This window comes from Salminus brasiliensis, chromosome 5, assembly GCF_030463535.1.
Source record: "Salminus brasiliensis chromosome 5, fSalBra1.hap2, whole genome shotgun sequence".
Taxonomy (NCBI): Eukaryota; Metazoa; Chordata; class Actinopteri; order Characiformes; family Bryconidae; genus Salminus; species Salminus brasiliensis.
Window position 1 is genome coordinate 26,085,350 of NC_132882.1, and position 20,356 is coordinate 26,105,705.

At 39.2% G+C, this 20,356-nt stretch overlaps 1 protein-coding gene across 2 annotated transcripts; it reads right to left on the reverse strand.

The window, feature by feature from the left end:
• Positions 1 to 366: 366 nt before the first annotated feature.
• On the reverse strand, positions 367 to 16,347 carry slc22a17 (solute carrier family 22 member 17). Of its 2 annotated transcripts, none has more exons than XM_072679985.1 (11): positions 15,929 to 16,347; positions 13,377 to 13,482; positions 11,923 to 12,501; positions 8,475 to 8,578; positions 7,959 to 8,113; positions 6,123 to 6,288; positions 5,620 to 5,735; positions 4,929 to 5,034; positions 4,290 to 4,513; positions 3,249 to 3,360; positions 367 to 1,900 (listed from the first exon to the last, which is right to left on the reverse strand). In XM_072679985.1, exons 3-11 carry the CDS (start codon positions 12,391 to 12,393, stop codon positions 1,624 to 1,626), a joined length of 1,731 nt encoding a protein of 576 aa, XP_072536086.1. In that variant the 5' UTR covers positions 12,394 to 12,501; positions 13,377 to 13,482; positions 15,929 to 16,347; the 3' UTR covers positions 367 to 1,623. The 2 variants fall into 2 exon arrangements, with proteins under 2 accessions (XP_072536086.1, XP_072536085.1); XM_072679984.1 differs by having other exon boundaries at positions 15,223 to 16,347.
• Between the last annotated feature and the right edge of the window lie 4,009 nt (positions 16,348 to 20,356).

A 20,356-nucleotide genomic window follows, 5' to 3' on the forward strand; every position in this document is an offset into this window, starting at 1 on the left:
ATCCTTAAGATCATTAATTTTAGAAAAAAAATCAAGCCTTTTTTTAGTCAGGACAATTTTTTTCACCCGTTATAAACCTATGCAACCCACCACTTCCTGTACAAACACTAAGTTTAGTTTTTATACTTTTTAGGTCCTACTAATCTCAAATAGGAGAAATTAAAAATGCACACCAAGCAAAAGTCCGGGCCTCATGCTGTATGACCCCTTACAGCTCCCCTGTGTAGGTGTGAAATGCACTGGTGTGAACTGAACGGCCTTTAGTTTAATACACTTGGAGAACATTTTTAGTATTATGAGGCTAATGGACAAAAACCTGTAGATTAAATAGTTCATACAGAAACAGAACCAGTGTGGGTTTTTTTTTTACATTTTTATTTTCAATTCAGTTTTGTTAAAGAGTTATACATAATTACACCATTTCCATGACTTGATAAATAATCTAAAGCAATCAGTGATGAAGTCTCATTACTATTGCCCAGTATGCTTGTATCATCCGTTATAATAATCAGCAGTCATAGTGTTATTACTACCAATAAAGAATTATTAAGTGCAATTTTAAAATAAGCTAAGACAAACTGACAGAGAACTGGTTACAGGAGAAGGCTACATTACTTATTTCTTCAGTTTCCTGGCCCTTTTTCTCTCTTGTGCTCAGAACAAGACTCCAGAGAACTTAGCAAAAGGCCAAATACAAACCTGATTATACAACTTAAAAAAAGCCCTGACAAAGCCAACATCCTAGCTGTAACTAGTGCTCCACACTCCTTACCCTGCACACTCAGTAATACTGACTCAAGCCCTGGAACATTTGCGAGTGTGAGGGTCAGTTACAGTTGAATTCAGTTTCTTCTAATTCAGAAATGAGTAGAAAAGAAAGTTTTAAAGGAACAGACTAGAAATATCTGTATGTAGAAATATCCGACATGCCAAAGTCCAGCACTGATAAATCAGAACCATTATGCCGTTATAAACTATCCATTCATAAATAACTGAAGTACTCGCAGTAAGGGACATTCGTTACCTGCGTCCTCCTCTACTGTACCTCTGGGCCAGCAGCGACACGTTTTACAGTACTGAAGTGGGTAAAGACTATCTTCCCAATCTTCCTTAGAGAACTTAAACCTACTTTAGTTTAGAGAGAGAGTACAGTTAGGATATTTACAAAACGACCGTGATGTATTGAGCCCTTGCCTCTGTGAAGTGTAAGTGTAACCTGGTCAATGCTTTTAGTGGGTGTGTCACTGTATGCTACATGGGTCACGCGGACTGGGATGTGGTCCCTGACTGTGGCTGTGTGGAGAATTACTCCCCGTTTCATGGTAAATGGGATTGGCACTAACTGGAGTAGCTGTGAGCCCTGCCATACTACGTGTCACTGAGCGCAGGTCGCTCTCTCTACGCCATTCAGTCTCTCACCCCTCACACTTCCACAGGAGCCTGGGTGGACGCGACTTGCCGTAACTCCATTTACGCGTGTTAGGAATGATTACGAGATGGAAGGTTAGGAGGGCTTGACAGTGCGTTCCTACAGGCCCCCTGGCTTCCTCTCCCGCATGGACATGGTGACAGTCAGGAGGGAATGGGCTGAGGTGAACAAGTGCATGTGCTCCCCAGGGTCAGCTAGGTCTCTGGGTTGGGTGTGGCAAGCAAAGGAACATTGTCCCTCCTCCTCCTGCCCAGCGGGGGGCGCCGGTACTGCTCGCCGTCAGCCAGTGTTTGTGGCAGGGGCTTTCGTTTGCTCTCAGGGAGCAGCAGGATCGACAGGACAGCCAGCAGGGCCAGGGAAGAGTAGACCACGTGGTGCAGGAAGTAGCCGTAGTGGTTGCGCAGATCCATCAGAGGAGAGCTGAGGCGACCCACGCAGCCCAGAGCCAGGATAGCACCTACACCGCTCCCTCTGCAAAGGACACCAGTGTACAGTCAAGTATGAGCAGAAGTTTTACAGAGGAGGAACATAAGAATCAATAGATCTGAAAAGGGCAATTCAACTGCATCAGCTTTGAAATGTTAGAATGCATTCGTTAAAACTGGCTACTATTAATTAAAAGACTGTCCTACTGTCCTGGGCAGTAAGAAAATTTTATAATAATAATATAATAATAATAATAATAATAATAATAATAAAAAGATTAATAATAATATAGTAATACAAGTTGCCAGAAGACTTTTAGATGTATTATTTATAGCTTCTCTTTAGTCTATAACTAAACGCAAATTTTGAGCTTTTTCAGCTTCTGCAACTGGCAATGTGGCCACCCTGTAAAAAAAGCCTTTGACACACTTGAATTGAATTCGTGATATAAAATTATTGATTAAAGTATGTAGACCTCTCATGTTTTGGCCAGATTTTCAAATCTAAAAAAGTCTGGTGTATTGGTTTATCGGTTGTACTGCAGTACTGTGTAATCAGCAGCTCCAGTAACATTTATGTATTGAGTGTATTTTTAAAAATTTGTTCTGAATCTGACCGAAATTATCAAATTGAATCAAATCAGAACAAATCATATTTCTTGATGCACTAAATCCTTTCCTAAAGTATCCACCTGGGGTCAGTATACCACAACTCAATAATCCAAATTGTTTTCCTGCTCAATAAATAATAATCCAAATCACCTCCCCTCCTGTTCCTGGTCGCTGTTACAATACTAACACACTGTCTGCTTTTTTCATGTCATTTTTAAATTTGGTTTTTTTTTTCTTCAATATTAAGTGTATTAAAAAAAGAGGACACATCGGGTGTAATCAATGACCTGATAAAGCCAAACATAATGTCACTTTTTGTTTTTTTTATTACAAAATAGGATTATGACTTAAAACACACATTACTTATGTTTTTACTATAATTTCTCCAGAAGTCAACACAGCAGACATTATTTCAATGTACCAAACACTCCTTACATTTCTGCAACCAGCGATGCTTTTTTTTTTTTACATTCTTTACATTTACATTCTACATCTAATTTAAATGACAGCTTGTGACCGACCCATTCAGAAAATCAGCACACATCCTTTCCTCTATGCTTCGAAGGCCTTGTCTGGCACCCAGAAACTGCATAAATTTTATCCCTAATCCTTTTCCTTATTGGTAATGGTTTTGAAAAAAAAAATCATCTCTGGGTGTAAACTCAGTTATTACTCTGCTATTATGGACACTGGAAATGAACTGTGTAATGCATGTCTGGAGCACAGTGAAAGCAGCGCTTCAGTCACACTTTCACATTCATATAAAGGGGCTCAAATGTTACCTGATGATGGTGGGCATGATTTCAGCAGTGAAGAGGATACAGAGAGATGCTGCAGCCTGCGAGGAGAACAGGCCCATCACAGAGAACACTGTAATGGCTGACTCGCTCAGATCTGCACAGAGACACAAATTATATTAGTACATACATATACATAGGCACCAAATATGTGGGGCAGTGGGTCATACACTATAGAAGTCTGATAATACAGTGAGGATAATGCAGTGAAACTGCTTTAAACAGTGGGAAAACAGAAGGATCCTAGGCTGCAGGGTTGCTACAGCAACCTGAATTCTGTGTTGTACTGTAAAAATGCAGTCTGGAAATTATGAATTAGAGGGATGAATTATTTTTGAGGCACTTTCTAAATCAAAACATTTGATACTTCAATCTCAGATAGTCGAAAATGAAAACCAATGGTATTATAAGTGAATGTTGATTGTGGTGTTGAATATCTGGCAACCTATGGACAGACAGATGCGGCTTTGGCAGCTTAAGTTCACATCCTGACCGTTAAGAAAAAGTTGTTACAATACTGTTTTCAAAAGGTCAGTATGAATATTCACAACTGACAAGACATAATCAAGAGCTTATTCCATTTATTATCTAAAATGATTATTTTAGTTTCTGCTGGGCAGGTTTTTAAGGATAATTTAGGCTTGTAATTTGTTTACAATAGATCTGTTTACTGAAAGAGCTAAGTGCTCAGGACTTGTGTAACACCTCTATAACTACAGGTCTCTATACAGGCTACATAAAACAGTACTTTGTAGTAATTACAGACTTTTAATCTGCGAAAGCAGGAAAACATGTGTATGCATGTGTTTGTGTGTTTTCTAGGTTTCTGGTTTTGCTGTTGTGCGTGTGTGATACCACTGCTTGGCCACATGATGGCGATATGGTGTCCTTACAACAGAGCTTCAATAAAGGCATCTCAAATTCAGTTCTCAGATTTCATGAAGTGAATCATATTGATAAACGTTTTATATTTGCTTTCAAACCAAACATCACACTAACACTGTTGGGTAGCATTACAGAACTTACACTCCATTAGCCCAAGCAAGATGAGGGATGCCAGTCCCGTCATGGTCATGGCCAGCAGGAGGATTCCACGCCGGCCGCACCTGTCCACTGTCGCCCAGAGCAACAGCCAGGCTCCTCCTCCAGCGCAAATGGACAGCAGGTATGTCCAATAGAAACTGGGAGTTGTGCCTCTGACATCACCCCTGAATGAGCTGTAGCAGTGACTAATGCCATGAGAGATGAACCTGAGGGTGTGAGGAGGAAGACGGAAGAAATAGAGAAAAGACTAATTTAGTCCACTCTAAATTTACCTAGTCTGAATTACAATAATGACTTTATTTATGGGCAATTTTCATTAAATGCAGCTCTTCATATTTCCAGACATGATTGGAACTAAAAATTACAAAAGATGATATTAGGTAATTAAAAAAATAATCCGTACAATATTTCAGTCTATTAAAAAATGTATAATAATAATAAAAATAATACTAATTTACAAGTTAAACCTTTAGTAATCTGGATCTTCACATTTTGACATAATGTGAATCTGGTAGTTGTTCTTTAAAATGTATCAGAATTTCATGGTGAATGGGCCAATAGAAATGCTCCAAAATTACAGTAAAGCATAAATCACAGAGTAGGTTTGTATTTGTGACTTACGAGGTGAAGCCCAGCACACACATGTTTTTCCAGATGTTTCTGCTGTGCAGTAGCTCTGGGAAGGACAAGTGGGGGCGACCAGAGGGTGGGGGCTCTGACTCCAGCTCTACAGACACAACATGATGAGTGATGGGTCACATGTAAACACATGTACACATGTACCACTATAACCGCCCCCCTTCTAATAGACAGATGTACAAATGCACACAAACAGCTTGCTTAGCAGCTTGTCTCTGTAGAAAAGTATTGCCAATAAAATACGACTCTGGAGCAGATAAACATCAACCTATTGGTACCATGCCTAATGCCAGGCATGAGCTAGAGGGGTGTAAAAATACCCAGCATTAAGCTGTGGAGCAGTGGAACTGTGTTTTCTGGAATGATGGTGTTACATCCAGTTATTTTGGGATGAGCTGGGGAGCTAGAGATGAGGTGAGATGGTGCTCATCCAACATCCTGACTATGCTCCAAAGAGACAGTTGCTTCAACAAAAGCAGAATACACCCTTTTTTAATACCCTTGATTTAGGAAGAAACAAGGAATGATTAGATGCCCCAAAACTTTTGTCCATGTAGTGTAAAAGATTAACTTAGGACTCATGAAATACTCCTAAGATGTTTATGTCTCTGCACTTTTCTACAAGTGACTGTAAACTATAGTTGAATGTCATGAGATACGTTTCTGAACTGACCTGTGAAGCCATCGTCTTCCCTTTGTCGTTCACTGCGTTCACTGAAAGAGTTCATGTCACTCGTCCTCTCTGAGAGCAAGAGCCAGCGTGGAGACTCTGGAAACACTCCTGGAATACTAAGGACATGCAAACAGACACGATACTGACAAACTGTAAAGTGGAACGAGATAAGCGAAGATAAGTGACTCAAAAGTAGCATGTGCACACATTAGAGCTGGCAGAGAAGTCTGGTATCTATGGAAACTGAGGCGATGGAGAGTTATAGACAAGGGCTAATGGACACTGACAGGAGCTAATGTCTTCATGTTTCTTAGGGAATTCCGGATCAATATGGTTTAATGGTTCTCAAGATGCAGTCAGTTTATATTCGTCGCCTAAACTGTTTCATGCAGTGACAGTACAGTGAATAGCCGCCAGTATAACCTTGTTCATAAAGCTGACCCAGTCAAACGCAAATGTCAAAGTACATTTTTCAACAGTTACATTTTCCAACAGTTTCTCACCCATAGCACAGGAAAAGAGACAGAGGAGCAGCTCCAGTTCCTAAAAGGCCCCTCCACGAATGGCATCCCACAGCTACACCCAGCAGTAACAGCTCCCCAGCAACTGTTGTGAGTCCCGCCAACATTGTGACCAGCAGTCGCAGTGAAGGATCACACAGTTCCAAACCTTTTGTTTACAATAAAAAGAGAGGAAATGATCACCATCAGCACAGCTACAAGAGGAAATATATATCATATATATCATCACTGTCACCAGTGCACCCACCAAAGACCCCAATCAAACTACACTTGGATTCACAGCTTATCCAATGTCTATATGTAAATAGTAATGCAAACATTTCACAGATTACACATTAAACCTGTTCATTTAAACTGATCAATAATGTACAGTGCATGTATAAGGTATGTATAAAGTACATATAGAGTATGTATAAAGTATATATATAGTATGTATAGAATCTGTATAGTGTATGTATGGAGTATATAAAGTGTATGCATAGAGTATGCATAGAGCAAGTTTAGTGTATGTATGGAGTATATATAGTGTATGCATAGAGTATGTATAGTGTACGTATGGAGTATGTAAATTGTACGTATAGATTTGTATAGAGTATGTATAAAGTGTGTAAAGAGCATGTTTAGTGCATGTATGGAGTATATATAGTGTATGGAGTATGTACAATGTGTGTATTAAGCATGTATAGAGTATGTATGGAAAATGTATAGGGTGTGTATGTATAGAGTATGTATAGTGTACATAGCGTAAATTAATCTGTATATATTCTGTATTTCTGATGAACTGATGAACAAGAGAAAGAGGGGGGCATGGGGAGGTGGTGAGGTGTGAAACTTTGTCAGTCCTAGGGGTGGGCGATATGGTAAACACATCATACAGCAATATTTAAAGACATTTTCACAACTCATAATATTTATCACATTATTTTGACACACAGGCAAAAAAGCACTCGTAGCACCAGATTTAAAAACTGCTATCCAAATACTATCCCATACTGTGTGATTTTTATTCACACTGCACACTGCACACCAACCAATTAAACCTGATTAATTACACTGTTTATAATGAATCCTATCATTGGTCAGCATTCTTTAAACATTCAAGATAATATATATCAAGATTCAATAAAATGGGCTCAGAGTGGCTCAGCAGTCTAATGCACTTCCACTAAAGCTCGGGGGTCGCAAGTTTGAATCCCGATTCATGCCGTTTTGCCATCAGCAGCTGGAGCCTGAGAAAGCACAACTGACTGTGTCGGCTGCCTGGCAATGCCGCATTGGCGGCAGTTTAATAAGAGGCGGTGGCAGGCACATTTATGGGAGGAGACGTGTCACGTCCTTACCAAAACTCAGAATGCACTTTAGAGAAAGCCAGACATTTTACATAAAAACAAGAACTTTGTATTTTAAATGTTATTAAGTAATGAAGTGAACTTAATGTGGCCAGATACATGAACTAACTTAGTAAAGTAACATAGTAACATAGTAAAAATGATTTCAGGCTGATGTTTTTCTTCTCTTATAAAGTTACCATGTCAGAGATACTAGGTGTTTCACCAGAGCACTGTTGAAAAGGCATTTGTTGAAAATGGTCTAATTTCACCTCAGTTTACGTGTTACATGGGAAAAGGCAAATGTCTGTCTTTCTGGTTCAATGCTTATTTTCAAAGTGATGTCTTTGCTCTTTTCTCATAAAAGGATGTGTCAACAGTCAACAGGGAAACAGCTTACCTTTGTTTATGTTTTTTCCACCATGCCAAAGACAAGTGAATCAGATAACATCCAGTGCTCATGAATGTGAAGTAAAATATATCAACTTACGTGTGATATATAGGATGAGGTAGACTCCTGCACTGGCGGCAGCCAGACAGAAGCGCATGGCTATGAAGATGGGTGGTGAGGGAGAGACACACACCAGGGTCCCGAAAATCACTGAGAGAGTAAGAGAGGTGAGCAGTGTCTTCAGCCTTCCCAATCTGAAGAGGGAACAAACCAATAAAGACAATTAGACAAACTAGAACCTGCACTACCTCTAGTAGTTTAACCTATAGTAAAAGAATTTCCTGTGGTTATTCACCATTAAAACTGTAAGTTAAGCCATGACAAGCCTTAATTAATGTCCAGAAAACGGACAATTCTAGTACTATGACATTTTCACAGACAGGTAATTTTATAATACATATTATAATCCATACAAAAAGTAAAAAACTGCAAGAATGGAGATACAAGGTTTTTGCATGACAGCAATGATAAGCAACAGTGTAGAAGACTGTCATATTTGTATTGTGTCTGTGTATTTGTGGTCTGTGTGCTCCCTCTGCTAAAGTTACAACTCACCGGTCAGCAGCATATCCAAGGCCCAGGCAGCCAGTGAGGATGCCCAGTATGAAGCAGACTTCCTCCACTGGGACCAGCCAGTACTGAGTACACACCAGATCCCACTGCCAAGACAGGAGCAGACAGCCAAGCAGACAGGAAGTGAGGCGAGGAGCAGTGTCAAAAGAACAGGACCTGTTTTAAATGTCTACAGCATAAAAATAAAGGTCTTTGAGAAAAGCCATAAAAGAATTACATGTTTGTAAAAGCAATGTGTGTGTGTGACGACCTTTTTAAAGTTTCAAAAACCTTCACTTAATGTAAAGGTTAATTCCTTTTTTTTTTTACATTTCTTTTACAAAAATGTTTCTTCATGAAACAAACTGTAGTTCTTTTATGGCATCGTTTAAAGAGCCATTTGTGGCACCTTTATTTTTTTTTAAAGATTTTACTAAAAATACTGTTTATTTGTTCTATGTTTTAGAGAAAATATACAGAAAGTCTTTTTCAGGCCTCAAATTTCTGTTCTTAATCTATCTTAAAAATATTAAAACAAACTATTTTTATTAAGTATATATACATATATTTATGTTACATATTTAACAGTATTAGTGAAATAATTTAAGTATTAAGAAATAATTTGGTAACATCTGAAATTGTAATCCGCCATCTGTGCACCTCTAATTACAATGACATTCAAAACTTAAAGCTACACTTAGAAAGCTGTAACTCCTCATCTATTCAACTAGGGAGACTAGAAGAACTAGCAGAAAGGGGCCTAGTAAAAATGCAAAGCATGTGGAAACCGACCACACAGGTTCTAAAATAGATACAGTGCGTTCAGATATCATGATAAGAATGCAGCCCTTGCCCTGCTCCACTCCCTGAAGTGACTAAACAATGCTGTACAGCATAAGTCAGGTATGCATATAAACGGGGTAACACTAATGTAGTGAAAAAATAACCTGGTCCACACAAACCGGTTCCATGTTCAGTGCTGTCTGACGCGGTGCAGACACACAGCCAAGCATTTCTGCAGGCCTCCTATGGGCTGTTTAACTGCCATAATACCAACAGTGGTTGCTAAGTGACGTATAACCAGCTCATGTAATCACTGTACTCATTTTTTGAGTTGAGAGTACAGTAGATATAGCAATACAGCAGGAACATAAACACCAAGGGGATGTTTACGGTACAGCACATGTTGGTGACCACGGCAGTGAACGCCAGCAAGGGACAACAATCTTTTCATGGCACACATGAATGCACGCTTACACGCTCTGTACTCCAGTTGAGCTGTTTGTGTACTCAACTGGGCTAAATCTCACTCACACTCACAGAGCATGGCCATGTGTGATGTTTATTTTACTAGGCTTGGCTTTTCGGACTAATATGAGACCCGCACTATGCCAAGTATGAGCAAAGGACTGGGGAACAGATTAGAGCACAATGTAATCCTTAAAAAATGAGGCATAAAGTCAGTTTCTAATACAGTGGCATTAGGGAAGGCCCTGAGACTGAGGCCAAGGGTAAAATGCATGTTATGCCTCGGTGACTTGGGGGACAACAAGAAAAGTGAGCCTCTTGTAAGAAATAATTGCAAAACCTAATTAATATAGGAACACTGCTTGCCATCCTGCGTCCCTCCTGTATCCCTCCAGGACGGACAAAGGATATTATGGAAGCAGAACTATGTGCCTCAAATGATTTATTGCATGCATTTGAGCCATAGATTTGCACAAATTGAGCAACCTTGGAGCAAAAGCAAACAACAGGGCAACAAAATGTCCTACCAGTAGCGCATAAGACATTAATATTTATCATCTGGTCCTAAAGGTGCAACTTGGCTAAACAGAAATAGGAATAATCAGAACTAAAATGGAAGAAAAGACACTCATAAGTAGCACTAATACCGATCCTAAAACTAAACCTGCCCTAAACTCTTAGGGTGTGTGTTTGGGGCCCTTTCTGTTCCTCACTGTAATAAGTATATAATGAGGATGGGAGAAAGATCAATACAGAAATACCTTGCTATCATTTGGGTTTTACATCAGTACTAGCATATGATGGCCCAACTACTGACATCAATCAGTATATCAGTATGTCAGAGTGTCGAGAGGTTAAGGTTACACCAGCAGAATACTGATCAGGTCCCCTTTGTGTCCGATCTGACCTTTCGAGGCATGGACTCCACAAGAGCGCTGAAGGTGTCCTGTGCTATCTGGCACAAAGTCGTTAACAGATCCTTTAAGTCTTGTAAGTTGTGAGGTGGGGCCTTCATGGATTGCAATCAATGAGCCTTAGGTACCCTTGACCCTGTCGCCAGTTCACTGGTTGTCTTTTTCTTGGACCATTTTTGGTAAGTACTGACCACTGCATACCCGAAAAACCTCACAAGAGCTGCCTGATCTTTTGGAGAACAATGGTCCAAGGTCCACTGTAGGTGCTTCTGATGGTGGGCAGGGGTTAGCATGGGCACTCTGACTAGTCTGTGGCTTTGCAATCATTTGGCCACAGCAATCTGGCCAAAGTTGCTGTTTTGTTGCAGTTTAACATAAATATCAGACCTTATATATGATCTGCATTATACACTTCAGCACTGTTAAAGCACACAGAACTTTATTTTTGGTTCTAATGAATAAAGAGAAGTTGTAATTGTTGTGTAAAATAGTTTGGTACATAATCCCAAACAAACATAAATGGACCGCAGGGGAGGTTTTTAAATAGAATAGAATCATAGCTCAAGTATCATGGTAATATGGTACTGTGGGGCCTGTAGGGATTTCCACCCCTACATAACTTCCACATGCTCCTTGCATGTTTGTTGCAGCATAGTAATTACTGAGTTTTAAGATTTTAAAATTAAATTTACAGTTTATTTACTGTATACAGTGACATCTTCAACCACCTTCAGCACCTTCAAATTAAACTATTGCTTAACCTCCTAGTTATGATTGTCTCACTAATGCCATGGTCAAAAGCCGATCCGCACCTAGAGCCCTTCGAGCTTCAAGTACGGCTCGGCTCGACCCGCAATCCCTCAAAATCCGCGGAAGACAAGCGTCCAGGCTTTTTTCTGTCCTGGCACCAAAGTGGTGGAACGAGCTTCCCCTGGGTGTCCGAACGGCCGAGTCGCTCGCTGTCTTCAAACGCAGACTGAAGACCCACCTCTTCCGAGAGTACTTGGACGATTAGAGTACTATGGTCACCTTATTGTATTGTGTTCAGTAATGTCTAGGCTTAGAGGTATCCTTTGATTTATTGGTCTATTCTAACTAGCTAAGGCTTTTCTTGGGTAAATAGCAAAGCACTTTGTAAGTCGCTCTGGATAAGAGCGTCTGCTAAATGCCATAAATGTAAATGTAAATGTAATACCACTATATTACTTGTATAGTTAGTATTTGAAAGATGCAAGGTATTGTTATGACAGTAATGAGTTTCCTAAAAAGAAAGCAACTGGTTGGTCTACCTCAGTGACGATGTTATTCCTCAGGCCTTCTGTGACGTTGTAGTCCCACCCAGCTTCACAGGCCACGATATCAGAGCGGGTGCCGTTGACGAACAGGTACTGCTTGCACAGTGAAAGTCGCCCACGTTCCCCCTCCCTCTCGCCCTTCTCCCAGGGCAAGGAGGCGTTGAGCATTTCAGGTGTGGGGGTGTTGCCTGGCAGGTGGCAGTGATGGGGGGATGCCAGGGTCAGCAGAGGGTCAGAGGAGAGTAGAAAGGCCAGGAAGAGGTTGGGTAAGATGGAGAGTGCGATGAGGAGCCTCTGTTTTTTCCGCCCCAGAGCCAGCACCATCACCTCGCCCGTAGGGGGCAGAGAAGGGGGCAGGGGGAGCGTGGAGGGGGCAGGAGAGGATGGAGTAGGAGAAGAGGGGAGCGACGGAGGGGGTGGAGGACAGGGGCAAGGGGACGAGAGAGGCGACGGGGGTGATGTCATGGTTATGGGTGAAACGTCGCAGTTCTGGAAACAGGCAGAGAAAAAGAGAGATAGAGGGAGAGAAAGAAAGACTTTGGGTCTCTCCCTCCTCCTCTTCCTCCGCCCACCCTTTAAGAGAAACAACAGAAAATAGTTTGTGAAAATAATGAAAATAAGAGCATGATACTCACTGATGTTACGTGTAATTACAGTATGGCTATATCAGTAAGTCAAACCTTTACATTTTTACACCATAATTCAGTTGTTAAAATGTAAACTTTCAGAGCTATATCTTTTTTATTAATAAGAAGTGTAATGTATTAATTAGAGTACTAAATGCAGTTACATTGTGTGAACCTAATGATTTGCAAGCCAAAAACATGCTGGAGTTAGCCTCTGAGAATATCGAACCGTCAACCCAGTTTTGTTTGGACACCCCTTTGAACAACCTGCATGCAACCACTATGTCCTATGTGTACTTAGAAAAAAAATCCAACGCCAAAAGCTTCTCACAGAATAAGTAAATAAGTAAATGGTTATGAATAATGTCAACATTTTATTCAGTAACTTGCTTTTGAATTTCCTAAGTAAATCTGTAATCCGGTGAGAATCCACAACTCAAGATTGTTTTCCATTTTAATGGTTAAATCTTCTCATGGGCCATGAAAGCTTCTGTTGTTGGTTGTTTTGGCTCCAAGTTACTAAAGGTTGGGAATCCCTGAAATACTTGATGAATCTACTAACGGTCAAATAGTTAATGAAGCCCTGATTCATTTGCTTCCTGATGTACCACTGTCCTGCAGCACTTAGTATTTCCATCATGCCCATTTCAAGCTCAGGCTCAGTCCCTCCCAGTAATACAAACAATTATACAAATTTACAAATAGAAATACTGAATATTTACACATTACCTTTTTTGGTATTGTTTATCCTAATGTTAGCATAGAACTGTACAGGCGGTGGTTGGATCTTTTTATTAAGAGTTTACAGTGAAATGTACTCACCTAGGGACTGTAAGCCTCTACTTAGCTCCTGTCAAGCAGCGCCAGATTATGTGAATGCCAGCACCTCCCTGCTGTAGGCGCTCATCTCAGGCGTAGCTGCAGTAACCTATAAATGAAAGTTACAAACACCTGAATACTACTTTTCAAAAGTTTGGAATAATTTTCCAAACGCATCATAGACCAGACTACAATGGCAATATATAATCACAGTGTCAGAATTATACATAAAGGGTCAAAATATGTCTTTTGACTTGCTGTAAGTACAAGGTATTGGGAGGTGTAGCCACTTTGCTTGGGTCTGGAAGGAGATGCAAACGGTCACCCTTTACGTGAGAGGAAATTGTTTTAGATGGTCAGAAATAACCCAAGTCCCACCAAAGCACATGTCTGTCATGAACTGGAAGCTGCTAAAAAAACACTGGTGTCACTGTTTAAAGGCCTGGAACTAAGAGGCTGACTTCCACGAAAGAATGCCTGACACCTTCAAGTCTGACTGAGATTCTAGCTGACTATACAGTCAAAATAAAATGTTCAGATGATCAGATGAGACAAAGATTGAGTTGTTTGGAGGAGAAAAGGTGAACACTGTATTAAATGTTAAGCATGGTGGTGGTTGCATCATGTCCTGGGGCTGTTTTACTGGCAGCAAAATTAGCACATTGTGCAAGGTGAAATCTAATAATGTTGAAGGAGGACAACCTCTTTAGGAGGACAAATTCTTTAGCATAATCTCAAACCATCAACTAGACGGCTGTAACCTGAACACAACTGAGAGTTTCAACAGAACAGTGACTTAAAACACACAACAAAGGTGGTTGTGAAATTAATAAAGCAGGCTAAGATTAAGCTTTGGGCCTTCCCAAAGATCTGACCTCAGCCTTATCAGAAATATGTAGACAGTGTCAGCAAACCAGCTAATGTAACTGAACTCTACCAATAGTGCCAAGCCGAGTGGGCAAATCTTTAACTAGAATTCTGCCAGAAGCTTGTTGATGGTTACCAAAAGTGTTGTGTCAAGCTGCAACTTTCTAAGGGACATTTAACCAAATGCTCTGGTAAAGATGTGTGTTGTAAAGTCATTCTGCTTAAGAAAAAGAAGTCCAAAGAAATCACTGAAAGAACAATATTGCAGTGGCAGTCATGTCCATGATGAGTGTATGAAAAACTGCACACAAAAAGATTACATAAATATATATATATATATATATATATATATATATATATTTTTTTTTTTTTTTTTTTTTTTTTCATACAAATACTTATTTATTGTGGCTTTCTCCTTAAAAATTCATAACTTTAATTCTTATGTGATTTTCTTGCGTTTGTGTATATTAAGTTATGCCTTCTTCTTTTCTGTAAGTGCAGCAACATATATTATTTATATATATGTATATATAATTATATGTATTATATACATATGTATATAACATAAATGCTTATTTCATGTTTTTTATTGTCTCCATAATATGTTACATAAATAGACAAGTTATATGGATTTTTACTAAATATTTAAAACAGCAACTATTTACTATTAATGACGTAGAAAAACAGTATTTAGAGACTTAATATTTAATAATACATTTAATAAATCAGTCACTCAATTTTATATATTTAATAAACGTTCTTCTAAGCTGAGGGATCGATGTATTAACCTGAGAGAATGGATTTTTTAATGAATGATCGTCCTTTATATTCATATTTATTTATGTACAATGTATTAAACTGAGGCAGAGGGTTAAACTGAGGGGACGATTCATTAACCTGAGAGAACAGACTGATAACTGTATTAGCTGCTGATTTACTAAACTGAGGGAGCATGTTAAGTCTCTAAATATTATTATCCTACCTTGGCACTTTCGGGGGCTCCGTAGATTCCTCAGTTTTCCACAAAACGGGGAACTGGAGATGCGGCTCGGATCCGGAGAACCGTGTACTGTGAGGGTTAGGAGAGGTGGACCGGCTGCGTGGTGCGGAAGTGCTGGGGTGGAGATTAGTACAACCTAGCGGCGGTGTGTCTGAACTCCAGCGTTACATAAGAGACATTAGAGAGGGGGAAAGTGCTGTCTGAGTGGAGCAGAGAGAGTCAGTCCACTCCGCAGCGGTCAGAGAGCACTACAGCAGAGTCCTGACCGCCCAGCGGCACGGAGAGCGGATTTAGCGGCGCACACTGCACAGAGCTCAACGCCACCGACCAGACCCGATGACGTAGCTCTCCCTGACACACGCGCACACGCCCGCACGCTCGCGCGCTCGCACTCGCTAACACAGAGACCGCTCGCTAGCTCAAAACTGTAAACACTGCTGCCCCCCTTTAAAGACACGCTCCTGCTGCAGAAAGAGACCCAGACAGGACTTGCTTAGTCTGAGCTGGTTAAAAGCAGTCTGTCTGTGTGTGTGTGTGTGTGTGTGTGTGTGTGTGTTGACAGCGCTACCACTGGCACCGTGTGTGTGTTGCTGAGCAGCGCTGTGAAAAGCGCCAGGCTGGGTGGATTTGGGAGGGGGGTCCTCGGATATAACGTTACTGCGCCTTCCCTCTCCCTGAGCCCACTCACTGCGTCTGACACCGGTCCACTCTCGGGGTCCTGCTCTTCATGAAGCCCCTCCGGACAGCTGTGTCCCGTAAATAACACGCGAATCCAGCAGAAGGGCAGCGGTTGTGTTCACCGGTAGATCAGTGAAGTAGAGCTGAGGGGAAAGACGATGGTGAAGAGCTGGCCTCCATCCGAACAAAGGCTGGGGGGCTGAAAGGCTCCTGCTCCTGCTGCTCCTGCTGCTGCTGCTGCTGTCCAGCGCAGACTCCACACTCCAGGCTGTCTGCCGACATAAAACAGCAGCATTAAACAAACGACACGCTGCCGTCTTAAAGGGGCGGTCGTGGACTAGCCGGTTTCTCCGGGACGAAAAGAGGGCGGAAAACTGCAGCGGAACAGGCTCCGGGAAAAGCAGCCGGACTCGGCAAACATCGGAGACATCCGTCAGATAATGTTTTCCCCCAAGAGAGAAGTGCAGCTCCACACCGCGGCCACCAGGCGGCGCTGCAGCACATCAGTTAACGCAGCGCCATGTTACTGCTACGGTGTGTTTTACTCATTCGACCAGATCCGAGTATGAGGGGCTAAATCAACAATGTCATGCTAAATCAAATTGGTCTGGATAGTCTAAAGTAATTAAGCTTTGTGCAGGTAAAGCCTGGATGAACATTTTTATTACATGTCATTTTTATACTTTTATTAACAGGACTAGTTCTACATTAAGTGCAAATGCACACAGCTTGTCTACTCCCTGTACTGGCATTAGAATAGGACTCTCTGCAGCAGATAAACATGAACCTATTGACATCATGCCTAGTGCCAGGCGTGGAACTGTGTTCTCTGGATTGATGGTGGCGCTCCAGCCAATCCTTGTGGGATGAGTTGGGAGTTGGGGATGAGGTGGGTGGTGATCTTCCAACATCCTCAACTGACTAACACTCTTGTCTTTGAATGCAATCAGATCCTCACAGACATGCTTTACTTGGCCAGTTTTACTCCAACAAACACAGAGTACATTATTTTTTAATACCTTTGATTTCAGAAAAAACAATGAATAAGCAGGTGTCCCAATACTTATGACATGATATAGTGTATATGGTCATGATAACATCCATTCTTACAGATTTTGCTCAAAAAGACGAATAAACGTAATTTCAATAAGGTCAGTTTTTGGCGTGAAAAGTAGTAAACAGACTCCGTAGCTAATCAAGCATCAATATCAAGCACACGATTTTCAGTAAACCCTAATGTACAGTTATTCTCATAACTAAAAATCTAACATTTTGGTCATCAAAAAGGCTCATATTATTTTGACAGGGCGTCAGACCTTGATTAACAAATTGGACCTGAGATCTGAGACCCCAGTTTGAACTGAATCAAATTTCCAAACTTTATAAATTCTCTTCAGATTCTCTTCAGATTCTTTCATTCTTGTGCTAACACGCAAGAACTATTGCCTCCTGTAAGCAACTGTAAAAAAAATTTGATAATGAAAGTAATCCATGCCCACAAGGCAGAGGAAGGCTGTATGAAGAAAGACAAGTTCAGTGGAACCCTAGAAGTCAAAATGAGATCTGGAGGACTAAAGAAAACTAACAAACCAATATCTCAGAACTAAAGGCCTTTTACTTGTTGCACTTTTTAGGACTGACTCTGGAAGGTGCCCAAACTTTTGCACAGGTTACTTATGATTCTTTTTATTTTTAATGTTGTGAAAGACAAAATAACTAAATTAACATTTGCCGATATCTTGTCTGCTTTTGATTTCCCACAGATGTTTGATTACATACAGACGCTGGGTTTAGTACTTCTCAATTTTTTTTAACTTTTGCTAAGTTAGATCTATATATTGGATTTTAATAAATACTGGACCATGGTAATGTTTGCATAATATAAACAGTATCTAAAGTGTTTTTAAAATGGTGTAAAAAAAGAAACACAATTCATATAAAGTTTTGATTTGTGACCCACCCAAAATCAGCTTAGTGATCATTTGTTCACAGTGTGTTAAACATATATACCGATTATATATCTGTAAGTGAAAGTATCGTCAAAGTCCCTTTGAGAAGGTTGAATGGAATATGGAGTACATGATGACCTTTCGCTTTATCAGAACAATCAAGTTCCTTCAAAATTTATTGGGTTTTTGATAATTGCAAATCATTGGTCACTGGATGTTGGGCAACATGGACTGAGCTGAAACAGTATCTTTCCTAATCCTGTGGCCATGTTTCAGGCTTGGAACCACATATTTCCCCATAGAGACTCACAGCAACGTTACAACACACAAACATTTGAGTACAGAGTTATTTCACCATGTATACAGGAATAATTGTAGGTTCAAGGTCTGGTATTCTCTGTTTATTTCTGGGCTCACTTTATTTGGAAAGCCCCCTGTAGATTATTTTATATTTTCAAGTTATTAATAAATGACTCAAAAGCATAAGGGTAAAGATTTCCAAAATGGTACATTTACAGGTAAAGGACAAAACATGCAAATGGATGTCAATTATATATCCTGAAATTTTGATGCAAGGTAAAAGACTGACAAATCCATTTGTCAAAAGGTGACTATAGAATATGGATCTTTTTCTGAATCATTAGTAACTACTATATTCAGTATCTACTCTGAATCATTAGTAACTACTATATTCAGTATCTACTCTGAATCATTAGTAACTACTATATTCAGTATCTACTCTGAATCATTAGTAACTACTATATTCAGTATCTACTCTGAATCATTAGTAACTACTATATTCAGTATCTACTCTGAATCATTAGTAACTACTATATTTAGTATCTACTCTGAATCATTATTATCTATTATATTCAGTATCTACTCTGAATCATTATCAACTACTATATTCAGTATCTGCTCTGAATCATTAGTAACTACTATATTCAGTATCTACTCTGAATCATTAGGAACTACTATATTCAGTATCTACTCTGAATCATTATCAACTACTATATTCAGTATCTGCTCTGAATCATTATTATCTATTATATTCAGTATCTACTCTGAATCATTAGGAACTACTATATTCAGTATCTACTCTGAATCATTATTATCTATTATATTCAGTATCTACTCTGAATCATTATCAACTACTATATTCAGTATCTGCTCTGAATCATTAGTAACTACTATATTCAGTATCTACTCTGAATCATTAGTAACTACTATATTCAGTATCTACTCTGAATCATTAGTAACTACTATATTCAGTATCTACTCTGAATCATTAGTAACTACTATATTCAGTATCTACTCTGAATCATTAGTAACTACTATATTCAGTATCTACTCTGAATCATTATTATCTATTATATTCAGTATCTACTCTGAATCATTATCAACTACTATATTCAGTATCTACTCTGAATCATTATCAACTACTATATTCAGTATCTACTCTGAATCATTAGGAACTACTATATTCAGTATCTACTCTGAATCATTAGTAACTACTATATTCAGTATCTACTCTGAATCATCATTAACTACTATATTCAGTATCTACTCTGAATCATCATTAACTACTATATTCAGTATCTACTCTGAATCATCATTAACTACTATATTCAGTATCTACTCTGAATCATCATTAACTACTATATTCAGTATCTACTCTGAATCATTAGGAACTACTATATTCAGTATCTACTCTGAATCATTATCAACTACTATATTCAGTATCTACTCTGAATCATTATCAACTACTATATTCAGTATCTACTCTGAATCATTATTATCTATTATATTCAGTATCTACTCTGAATCATTATCAACTACTATATTCAGTATCTACTCTGAATCATTATCAACTACTATATTCAGTATCTACTCTGAATCATTATCAACTACTATATTCAGTATCTACTCTGAATCATCATTAACTACTATATTCAGTATCTACTCTGAATCATCATTAACTACTATATTCAGTATCTACTCTGAATCATTAGGAACTACTATATTCAGTATCTACTCTGAATCATTAGGAACTACTATATTCAGTATCTACTCTGAATCATTAGTAACTACTATATTCAGTATCTACTCTGAATCATTAGGAACTACTATATTCAGTATCTACTCTGAATCATCATTAACTACTATATTCAGTATCTACTCTGAATCATCATTAACTACTATATTCAGTATCTACTCTGAATCATTAGGAACTACTATATTCAGTATCTACTCTGAATCATTATTATCTATTATATTCAGTATCTACTCTGAATCATTATCAACTACTATATTCAGTATCTACTCTGAATCATTATTATCTATTATATTCAGTATCTACTCTGAATCATTATCAACTACTATATTCAGTATCTACTCTGAATCATTATCAACTACTATATTCAGTATCTACTCTGAATCATCATTAACTACTATATTCAGTATCTACTCTGAATCATTAGTAACTACTA